This window comes from Candoia aspera, chromosome 1 (genome assembly GCF_035149785.1).
Source record: "Candoia aspera isolate rCanAsp1 chromosome 1, rCanAsp1.hap2, whole genome shotgun sequence".
Taxonomy (NCBI): domain Eukaryota; kingdom Metazoa; phylum Chordata; class Lepidosauria; order Squamata; family Boidae; genus Candoia; species Candoia aspera.
Window position 1 is genome coordinate 299,318,529 of NC_086153.1, and position 12,420 is coordinate 299,330,948.

General features: G+C 37.2%; 1 protein-coding gene across 1 annotated transcript in view; it reads left to right on the forward strand.

The window, feature by feature from the left end:
• NRXN3 (neurexin 3) overlaps positions 1-12,420 on the forward strand; it is a 995,103-nt gene that overhangs the window by 827,856 nt on the left and 154,827 nt on the right. The window contains exon 13 of the mRNA XM_063290181.1: positions 4,037-4,123. Coding sequence (XP_063146251.1) covers positions 4,037-4,123 — 87 coding nt within the window. The remainder of the gene's footprint in view (positions 1-4,036; positions 4,124-12,420) is intronic.

A 12,420-nucleotide genomic window follows, 5' to 3' on the forward strand; every position in this document is an offset into this window, starting at 1 on the left:
TCTATTAATGTTTTGTGTTTTATTTGTTTGGAAGTTGGTCTCTGTGCTGAATAGGGCTCAAGTAATTTGTTATATGAATGTAGGATTTTTAAAAAAGGACTTTGTCCTCTAGATACTTATATAGGGGCTGTCTTACTATGAGAATTTCCTTTCCTGAATAATTGGGGACACCATTCCAGGCAGTTGTACATCAGAAACAACCTTTTATATCACTCCTACAGTGATTGACAGAGAATATTTCCTTTATTTTATTTTATTTAGTCTTATTAGCAGAAGCCAAGAGCAGTGCCAGGTTGACATTGGGCCTGAGGCACAAGTACAGGAGATGTATGTCAGCAATTCTTAATTACCTTTTTTTGCAAAGATGACAATATTTGTAAGAGTGATACTTACATCTGTGAAAGACCTTCCAGATATAGTGGGAACTGATTAAGACAATCTTCTACTGAAGTTGTGTTGTCATCTTGCTATAGCCAACAGGTCTTTTCACCACTGACTATAATCCCTGCCCTTTTCTCTAAACCTGCTGAACAATTTTTGCTTCTTAAATATCTGAGCTGATTTTAAAGTGGATCTTCCATGATATAGTCAGGCTTTATGTTTGAATTTCAAGAAACTGGATGTACATCTAAATAAAAGTGACTGCTAAATTACTGCTTTATTATTGCTAAAGTTTAAAATTAAGTATGAATTACTGCCTGACTGTTAGTCAGACTATCAGAATTGTCTTGCAGTTCTCTATGGAGACCTTAAATGAGCCTGAAGGCCAGGCTCAGTGACTAAAATGGCAGACCCAATTGTAAATCCTCTCTCTTACATTCCAAGATGCTGCCCCTTTTGGCTTTGATGTGAATGACTGGTTTGTTGGGGTTTTTTTTTCAGAAGAGAAAAGGACTGTATAATTTGAGAGAGATGAAAAAAAGTAGCTCAACATAACTTTGGCTAAAATGTTTTCAGTTCTGCTTATTTTTTATTTATTTATAAATTTTATAAGCCACCTCACTCCTGAGGCTCTAAGACAGTATATACAATCAAAACATAATATGGTGTAGAGAGTAAGAAAGATGACCTTGACATAGATATACAGCAGGGTTTCTCAACCAGGGTTCTGTGGAACCCTAGGGTTCTGTGAGAGGTCACTAGGGGTTCCCAGGGAGATTATGATTTCTTTTAAAAATTATTTTAAATTCAGTCAACTTCACATTAAAGAGGTAAGCTTCATTCTTTATTTTTAGTTTAAGAACACTGTTAGTGCATATATACAGGCCTACACATGAAACGAATATAGTAATTTTGTAACTTCTGGCCTATATCTGAGCCTGAATGTGCAGGGGTTCCTCGAGGCCTGAAAAATATTTCAAGGGTTCCTTCAGGGTCAGAAGGTTGAGCAAGGCTGATATACAGGATTTGTTGCCTGGGCAAAAGGGGCTGAAGAATTTTTAAAAGTTCAGAATGCAATAACATTTGGAAGTGACTCAGACAGATGCTTCCCTAATTCACTGAAGGGAGGAGGAGGACGAGGAGGTACAGTGCAATCAGACTTAAAAGTTTCTGTTATTATTGCCAATCTCAATAAGAGTAGTTTTAGCCTTCCTGCGGAGCTGATTTCCTGGTCAGGTCTACCTAGTGGGGCTGACATACAGAGTACCAATATAATAAAAAAGAGCATAAAGTTGTATTCATTACTTACTTTGGCAGAGAAATTTCCTTACAATCCTTTATGGAAGAAAACTTTAGCGTTCTTTCTCTTGGAGCATCTCTTTTGGATCCAGATATTCCCCCAGTGGAAGGAGGTGGAAGCCAACTTTCTAACCTCCTCTTCTTCCCTTCAGTACCCAGCTGCTCCTCTCCCTGCCCAGTGTCTGACAAGGATTGGTGTTCTCCCTGAGTATGCTGAGTAGTAGCACAGGAAATTGAGAGAAGTTTGCCTTACTGTTGTTGCATACTCACCACAAATACTTTATCAAGAGCATTCAACCAAGAGACCTGGCTCATTTGAGGAAAAGGGGAAAAAAAGAGAGAGGTTGAATTTTGAGATGGTGGCAATTCACAGGGTAAGGAAAAATCTCTATAGGGGATGTAAAACTCTTTCTATATGTAAAATTCCATATGAAAAATATTTTCATGGCCGAGTGGGTTGGGTTTGAACATATCCTTTTGAAATACTAGGTTTCTGAGTTTTCTTTTAGGGGGAGGAGGTGCCTTAGTTTTGTTTTTGCTTGCATTAACACAGGAGAAACACTCCTCCTTTGCCACCTGAAATGGAAGAGATAACACTGTCTTTAATCTTAGAATTAAGAAAGAAAGGTAGATTAGATGAAAAGAAAATATTAAATGTTGAGATGATGCCTTACTATTTCTAGAGATCTAAGCCCTGCAGAATGAAGGCTTTGGTTTCTTAGCTGTGATAGTGTATGATGGGAAGCTGGAAACTATATAGGTGTATATTACCTTTCATCAAAGGTACAGCTCATCAGATCCATTGGGACTATAATTCCATTCTGAGAATTGTAATCCCACTTTATCTGGAGGTGGGATTCTATAGTACTACTACTAGAAGCCAGGATAGAGTTGTTAAAAATAGATTGTGCTAGACAATTCCTCCTCCTCCTCCTCCTCCTCCTCCTCCTCCTCCTCCTCCTCCTCCTCCTCCTCCTATTTTACAAAGTGTCTAGATCAATAGACCAAGGGAATGGTATGGCTTAGATGAGGGGATAGTAGGGATGTTTTTCTGATTTGCATTTAAACATTAAGCTGGGTGTGTGTGTGTGAGATTGCTAACACTACAGAAAACAGGCTCAGAGTTCAGAAGGATCTTGATAGTTGTGAATATTGGGCCCTATCCAAAATATGTAGTTTAATGGTGATAAATGTAGGGTTTTATACTTATCTGGAAAAAACAGCTGTACAGGTCAAGATAGGCAGTACCTGGCTCAGCAGTAGTAGCTGTGAGAAGGAACTGGGCATCCTGGCCAGCCACAGCTTGAGCATGAGCCAACAGTGTTCTTCAGTTGCCAAAAGAACCAATGCAGTCTTGGACTGCATCAACAGAGGCATAGTGTCAAGATCATGCAAAGTGATAGTTCTGCTTTATTTTGTGCTGGTCAGACTGCATCTGGAAGTCACTTCAATAGAAGAAGGATGTTGAGGAACTGGGAAGAGTGCAGAGAAACGCAACAAACATGGTGAGGGTATTGCACGCTAAATCCTATGAAGAACAGTTAAAAGAATGGACTATGTTTAACCTACTGAAGAGAAGGCTAAAGGGAGGCATGATAGATGTCTTCCAATACCTGAAGGGCTGTCAAAAGGAAGAGAGTGTGGATTTATTATCCATAGTGCCTTAGTGCAGGACAAGAATCACTGATGGTGACTTTACAGAAGGAGACCCAAACTCAGAATAAGAAGAAATTTCCTGACTGAGTTCTTTTAAGCTATGGAACAGCCTGCCTTGTGGGGTTGTGGGTGCAAAGTTTGGTCAGCCATTTGACTGGAGTAGTACTAAGACTTCTGCCCTGGGCAGGAGGTTGGCCTAGAAGGTCTCCAGGTTCTTCCAACCCTATGATTCTATGATTCTGCGTCTTAAGTTAGCCCTAGATTGTGTGAGGCATTTTCTATGAATGGATGAAGAGGGCAGTGGAGTTCCATGTTCAGAATTCCCCATAATCAGGCATCCTCATAATTCCAGATTCCTACTTACAGATGTAAAAGCATGTGGAGGTATGGAGAAGGGAGCCAGCATGATTCCTAAAATTAATATGTCTGATTGAAAGGGTTTCTGTGTTATAGGTAACTCTTCAATAACAAACATGCTTGGAACATGGAAGGGATCTTCTGGATCTTCTAGAATTCTAGGAAATGAGAGTATGCTATTCTCTACCATGTTAAAGGAAGACTAACTACATATCTTCATGTTTGTCTGTTTAAATTCCTTCATAAATAAATGAATAAATCAAAGCAATTTAGGATGTTTTATTTTTTTAACAATTTCATTGACTTTCCAGATTGTTTTTAAGCTGTTTTTTAAACTTTAAAGGAAACACTGATACTGCGTTCCAATTGGTAAAACAGAAAATCCCCTTCAAATATAACCGACCCGTAGAGGAATGGCTGCAGGAAAAAGGTAACCGTTGTTAAAACTTTCATTTTAAATCCATTTGATTCTAAACCCTCATTTTTAAAGCCTGCAAATAAATGTTTCTTAAACTGGAATCGCCTGCTGCATAAATGACTTTTAATTTTCATTATAATTTGTGTCAACTTCCACCTGCCATATGTTGATAAATCATGCTATAATACATTGCTATTAAAACAAAGTTAAAGGGACAAAAATCAGTTTACTATATAAAAAAAAAAATCGAGCAAAAGCTAAGATGCCACTTAAAAAAAATAAAAAAGCAAAATGGAAGACCATGTATTATGGCAATATAACCACTGCATGAACTATTTTTAAATAATATATATAATCTACATCTATATATTTATCATCAAATTTGTGTTAAAATTGTTTAGAAACCTAATTGTTCAAACATTATTTTCAGGTTTCCCATTCCCTTTTAAATAAAGTTATGGCTATGGCTGTCCTCGTCACTTTAATGAAGCTAATCTGTTTTGGGTATTTATTTCTCCAACTCCTGAATCCTAGGGGATAGCATTTAAATGTTTATATAAGCTACCTAAGTAAAAGTGAGAAAATGGTGGGTATTTTTCAGAATACACTTTGTTCTAGTATTGTCCACACACTATAGCAAATCATGTTATGGACTTTTGCTATGTGAGACAATGACAGAATTCCATATGGATTAACAGAATGGACCTGCAGATACATTTCTGCAGTACTTTTTATTGATGCATAAATGCGAATGCTAATAATGCAGCCACAGGTAACTGATTCGTATTTTGAGGCTAGCTATTCCCATCCTTGGTTCCACCCTACACATAACCTATAGTTACCCTTAAGGTAAATCTCATTGAACACAACTGATTTTTCTTCTGAATAAAGTTGTATGGGCTTGAGCTTTTGATTCATATCCTAATCTAAACACAAAGGTGAATCCAACTCCCAAAATATACATCTACATGTATATTTATGCAGCACAATGTGGGAGTTTTCTATGTGGGAGTTCTAGATTGAAACTATTGTATGTTAAAAATGTAGGACGAGTCATGCTTCTTTTCTGTTTAACAGTTCACAGATCCACTGATTTCCCAAAGTAATAGTCCTCTAGCAGAAGCAACTCAAATAAGCACACAAATATATTGCAATGGTTTAATGAGAATTCTACATTTGCTTAACTGCTTTCCAGTGAAAACTGACTGGAAGTGTTCCTCATGGAACATAGTCCAAACTTTATTGAAATAAACACAGAGTTTACACTGAGAATATTCTAGGGGAAGTTAACTATTTTTAAGCCCAAGCATCCCCTTTCCGTTAAGTCTTAGAGATTTCAGCCCCAGAGCTCTGTCTATATAGAGGGATATTTTGTACACATACTATTTTTCCCCTCTGCATACATTTGCTTATACCATATTGAAAGTTGTTCCTGAAGTTTTGCCATGTGTTGAGAACTGACCTCCAGATGCTGTACCAATCACAAGATAACCTTCACAAATTTCATAATATACACAGTTTCTGCCATGAGCATTTTTGAATGTTGCTCATTTGAATAAAGTATCCTTACTTTGCTTAAGGATATTGTTTCAAGTCCTACATGCTGTGTCAGAAGGCTGATCCTTTTTCCATAGCTTGGGTATTATAAAATAGATCAGGCCCAGTTTTGTAATTTAGGAAAGTCTGGACCAACTTTTGCTTACTTTTTAAAAATGTCCCTTCTAGAATTGGGTGACAGCCAGATTAGGGTCAGAATTGCTTTTGATTTTAAAAGCATACATTGAATAAACATTTTGTTTATTTTCCCATTGCTTAGGTGACCTTATTAATAGTTTTCCGGACCTAAAAATTGCTGAACAAAACCTTGGTAATTGCAGCAATACATATATTTTTAAAAAATGTTTTTAATCTCTAAATTTGAGAAAGAGGATAAAATGTGTTAAGGAAAGCTCTTATTAGGGAAGGTGGCCCATTAAATGCATAGATAAGAGAAAGATAAGGAAGAATAAAGGAACCTTGGCAGAGGATAAAGGGTGTGAAGAAATTTACCCAAATTAAGAGGAAATATGACTAGAATAGACTGAATAATTGGGAATGTAATCCAAACTGTTCATGTTTTGTCCCTAAACCAATTTGTCCTATTTTAGGAAATCTTAAATTATGGACAGCTTCCCAGACATGAACAATATTGCTAGTTAAGACCACAGGAAAATCAAAACCATACCAATGGTGGGCCCTGATGAGGAACTTAGATTCTAGCATGATTACAAATGCTACTTTCAGTCCTAAGGCTAAAACAATGCTTTCCTATAGTAGAAGCTGCAAAAAAGTGTGAAGTGCTTTGAAGGAGACCTTCACTCAGCTCCAGACCTGTGCATTTCCCCATCCAGATATTCAACACCTCGTTTATTTCCCTTATCTTAGGAAAGTAACAACATTCAGGGAAGGTAGTCACATGTGGCTGCTCAGTCGCATTTAGTTTGATGGATTACCAGATAAACAGGCTTGACCTAAAACATTCTATTAGTGCTATGTCTTAAAATTAAGGGGACAGCATTGTAAACAATGATTGAAACTCATTAATGTGATCTGCATTTATGAGAATAGATTTTTAAAATGTAAACACATTTAGTCTAAAAAGTGGATAACTTTCTCTTGCTAATCTCAAAGAGATAAAGTCCCTTTAACACTAAAGACAACAGAAGCCTTGCTTTTGTTAAAACCAGTGCATGCCCAATGCTGCGATGAAGCTCCTGTGCTTGAGAAACCTGCTGCTGTTTTGAAGTTTTTTCCCCTCTCTATGGTTTCACTTTTGTGTTTGCTGTTCTGTTTCTTTGCTTCCTAAGCCTGAGATAAGCATGCTGAAGCATTTTTACATGTCTACTGTCTTAAGAGTTCTGAAATCGATGTTTTTGCCATTGTCAGTGGTGATGGTAGTGATGATGATGATGAAGATTTGATGTTGTTTTGTTAAAAGACAATCACACAAGAGAAGCATGATCTAAAGAAAACAACAGAGATCTCAAACATTTTTAGGAAGCACAGGGGTGAGGTGGGCATTGATATAGAGTGTCATAAAGCATTTTGTGCTATTTAGTAGGGCTGTGCGAACTTTAAGAATGATTCAAAAGATCTGCTTTGACTTTATGCATGTATAAGCACAGCACCAAAGAAATCATACATCTGCTTTTAGGCTTCCATAAACATTGCATTAAGGATGGGCTCTTTAACTCTGTTCATTAAAATTCCCACATCTTATTTCAAGTTCACACAAAAGGCTGAAAAATACATGTCATAACAAGCAGAGAGGTCATATGCTTGGACAAAGTCCAAAGCATACTTCTTCCGAATTGTTTTTGCAGCATGACAGCTGTACTATCTAGCTATACCATAGAATGGGATATACTATCATTTTCTATAATATCAGAGTTTTTAAAACATGGTATTTTGATTTTATGTTATTTGGATATGTAATAAACTGTAGGGTGGGGGACAAACCATACCTGTACCAGCCTATCATTTATTCACTCATCTACACTTGCCAGCCCATGCAGTCATTCATTAATTTCTTAATGCATGAAGAAAGTCTTATGTCAGACAACCTCGTAAAGATGATGAGTGAGAGGATAGATAGCTATCAAAATGGAACATGATAAATTGATGGCTGCCAAGATGGATGGATTGCTCTGTCAAAGAGAGAGCACTGAGAGTAGCTATCTGCCAGACGTAATGGACCTATAGTAGAATAATTTGCAAATTAACACAATGGATGCCGTGCCAAGAAAGTTAGGTGTCCTTGAGTCCCAGCAAAATTAATGGCACTTAAGTATATAATGAAACTCTTAAGTGTTTTTTTAAGTGACTGAAGTGTGGGGGTGGAATTAAAAGCACATTTGCAAGGAATGCCAAATCTGTTTCTCCATTATAGGGAAGAAGGAAAGAAGTAAAGAGAACAAAAAGATATTTAAGAAGGATTTACAATTTAAATGGATTATTCCTGTAATTTTTTATCCAAAGATCAATTAGTAATGCTATATTTTTATTGCATTTACTTAGGAATATATTGCATTGAATAAACGTGCATACAGATGTGCTCTGTCAATCAATTAACTTCACAAAATTTATTTGTATAAATATGAAAATTAGAATTAAGTTTAATTCTGTTCTGTAGTTGGCAGTATCTGTTTATAACTGCACCCCAGCTAGTAAACAGAAATGAAATTAAAATGTATTTGGGCCTTCAAGTGTTTAAGAACAATCCAGTGTTTGTGTTCTTATAACCATTATACATAAATTTTAATTATGCATCAGCCTTCTCCATTCTACAATCTTCTGAATATTTGGGGACTGTGGCTCTAGAATTCCCAGATAGTATAGTCACTGGAAATGCTAACTGGAAATTCTGGGTATTGCATGCCCAGCATACCCAGAGGGTGCCAGATTGGGCAAGGGCGTAGTCTTTATATACACACAGTACTATAGTATTTCTGCCCAGTGTTATACTGTGTCTGTGTGTATGAGAGGGAAAGAGACAGAGACAGGGAGAAATCACAGGTTTCTATTTTACGATGTATTGAAAACAACTAACTTCTGAACTGTAAAGTGAGACTGGGGCTACTGCATGGACCACACAGTTATGCTAACAACTCTGAAATTGTAGACATACTTGCTGTTTCATGTTTTCTTCTCCTTTGTAGAATAGGAAGCATTAAATTGCAATGTATAAGGTTACAGAGATCTGCTATTACTCATTGTTGTTTTATGAGTAAAGCCAGGACAAGTAATCATTATGAACTCTAGGTAGCAATAAAGTGGTTATCTAAAGACTGCTCAGTGCTCACTATATTGGCAGCAGCACCCAAGTCTGGAAGAGGGTTATATACTATCTTTTTCAGACTGAAAAATGAGAATGAGAAAATAATTCTAAATATATTCAAGCATATATGTTGCTGTGTGCAGGAAGATGCAGTATATCATACAACTTAGAATAAATTGGCTGTTGATGGCAGATTTGGAAGCAAACGGCACAAATCCAAATCATCCATCAGCTGCTACTGCAAGTATTCAATTTTTGACAGACAGTTGTAGACAGAATAAAGATTTGTAGGCTTAACTCGCAAATTCAACATTACGAACCAGATCAATGCATTCCGTAGTGTTCTGATTCACAGAGGTTTCTTTTTCTTCTTCTTTCTTTTTTAGATTTCCTTTACTATTTTATCAATAGGAAAACCAGATTATACAGACATTTGTGAATTTAAAATGAAATCAAATTATTTTAAAGAATTACAGGTTATACCTAGACTGGATGAAATAGCTGCAAGCAGTGCTTGTCTTTTTTGTAAACTATATTAGCCCCACAAGTGGAACAAGGAGAGCTTCATGTACAGCTGGTCCTCACTTAGTAACCACTTGTCCAGTTATATTCAAAGTTACGATGGTGCTGAACTAGGAGACTTAAGGCTGGTCCTTGAAATTGCAGCCATAACAATGTCCCCACAGTCATGTGATTGCGATTCGGCACTTGGCAACCAATGCGCAATTATGATGGTCACACAGTACCACAGTCATGTGATTGGCATTTGCATCCTTCACTGCTGGCTTGTCAATGGGGAAGCAGGCAGGAAGTCACAAATTGCAGTCACGTGACGTCGCACTTAACGACCATGCACAATGCACAATGCACTTAACAACTACTGCTGGAACTACCATCATAAGTGGGTGTGGTCATGTGATTTTATGCTTTATGACCACGTCGCTTAGCAATGGAGTTCCCAGTCCCAATTTTGGTCCTTAACTGAGGACTATCTGTGCTACACAATTTGCATTCTCTTAGCCACAAAGAGCTCCTAGTCACTATGGTGGTGCGTTTGAAATAGAGAATATCTGCAAAACTGTTTACATATTATTTTGTAAGAATGAGATCTGTGATGTTAGGAAAAATAGAGGTCTGACGTGACATTTCAGCTATGCATATTTCCTCTCTACATTTTTCTTTCTTTTTGCCCATTGTTTTCCACTTGATCATCAAGTAAAAATGTTTCACGTACAAGGTTTTAGTTAAAAGCAGATCCCTCTGGAGACATGTGATTGTGCTTTTAGCAAACACACAGTTTTAATGTCTGTGTTTTGTTATAAAATGTAGCTGTGCTCTGTGTTGCATGCCTTGTCAGCTACGCTAGAAGAAGAAGCCATCAAGAAGAAAACACATGCATTTTCTTTTTTAAAAAAATAGGTCATCTCTTTCAGGTAATTGTATCTAGGATGTTGGAACAATATGCATGGTTATACTTCTAAGAAAAAAAATTGAATAAGAAAATAAAATAAAGCTTTCTCATTTGCTTACACATGTTCAGTTGCTCTCCCTTACACACTAGCACCAATGGAGTTTACAACCTTTTTAAACTCCTGTTGGAGGACACAGATTTTGGAAAGCAACAGCCAAGTAAATATGTAAACCTCTCTTGCCCATTCACAATGGTTTTGAACTAGATTGGGGTCCTACGTGCTTGTTTAGCAACAACAGCAACAACAAACAAGAAAAAAGATGAAATTCAAATTTGGTTTGATCCTATATAGAATAGACCTATGAAATAATTTAATGAACATAGCATGACTGAAATGCCACTATTTCAATAATTAGTCAATTAAATTAATTTATTGGATTTTGAGGCAGCATAACTCCAAAAAGACTCTGGGTTGCTTACAATATTTAAAGTACATAATTTAAAAACGTGACCATCTGGACAAAGCCACATCAGAGCTAAAATTCATGAAAGATGTGATGGGCTCCACAAACACTCTAACCCTAGGCCTGGGAACAGAGCCAGGTCTTAAGACACTTCCAGAACACTTGGAAAGTGGGAGCCATGCATACCTCTGGGGGGATGCTGTTCTAGAGAGCAGGGGCTGTGAGAGAGAATATACTAGATCTGGAGCTAGATCTGAGTTTTCTGGATAAGCTAGGCACTGTTAAAACATATAGGTTGACTCTAAGAGTCCCTACCAACTAAGAATAGAAGAAATTCATTAGGAAAAAGTAAGATGCACAGTCTGCTTTTGACACATTCAACTCTATCTCAAAACAAACTGGTCAAGGTTCTTTGAAAGTGGAAGCATTAACTAGGAAGGTGATGTGCCCTTTCACTGGATATGTTCAAATAGAGTCAGAATAGATAGTTGTCATGTATCCTTTAATTTGGATTCCAGAATTAAACAAGGATTGCACTCAATGGCCTACCATGTCTCTTTCAATCTCCAAAGGCAGTCCATAATTCTACATTTGAAAGCTATCCACTTCCTACACTCTGGAGAGAATTTATAGAGCTGTGCAGCACTTTAGACTCAAAGGAGGAAACATGTCTCAGAACATGCTTGTACAATCTGTTAGAAACTCCTTAAACCAAATATATCTGTTCCCACAATTGTGTAGCAGATACAAAGGGCAGCTGCACAACCGCAGGAAAAAGCACAGCTACTTGAAGGTGTTTCTAACAGATGCTATATGCATACCTATGTTCTTTCCAAACCACATATCTCCCTTTGATTCAGAAGCACTGCACAGCCCTACAAGTGTATGAGATCAATGACAAGTCTTCTAGAAGTACATTCAACAACTGCAGTTTTGTCTCTAAATGGTATATGACAATTATACCCTACCCATCCTCTGGTGATCTCCAAATGGTGGGTATAGTAGTTCTTTGTCTTTGCCTTCCCCCAGTCTCCCTGGACTATGAAAGAGATCAAAAGTTTGTGTTTAGTGGAATCTATTAACTTTGCTTCGGTGTTCATTAGGCATGAAGGATACCATTATCAGAATATCAGTTGGGTCTCTCTCTTTGGTCTATTGTAGTGAGAATAGTTTGGAAAGGACTGAGGGAAATTATGTAGATCACTTTTCCAGTTTCTAGAAGCTATTTTTAAAAAGGCCATTTTCTGGCTGTTGGTCCTAGAATCTGGTCAGAAGTTTTGAAATCTCATCACTTCTCTGCTACTTTTGTTTCTGAGCTCCAGAGAAAGGGATAGAAAAGAGCACAAAGGAAAATAGAAGAAGAGTGGCTCTTACAAGTGTTCTGCATTGTGAAAAGCCATCAACATCTGAAGGAACTGAGAGAAGAGCTTTTGCTCTTCTCAAGGCTGGTTGGGCCTTTTCAAACTGCAGGTCTGAATTACTTCAGGGATATCATAGCTTTCCAGGCTAGGAAACTTTCCCCAAACCCTGCATTTTGACCTCCTCAAGGGAACTGATTAATTCCTCTCAGAAAGGTACCAATTCAAATCACATGGGTAACTTTTGAGCCCTAATTTAT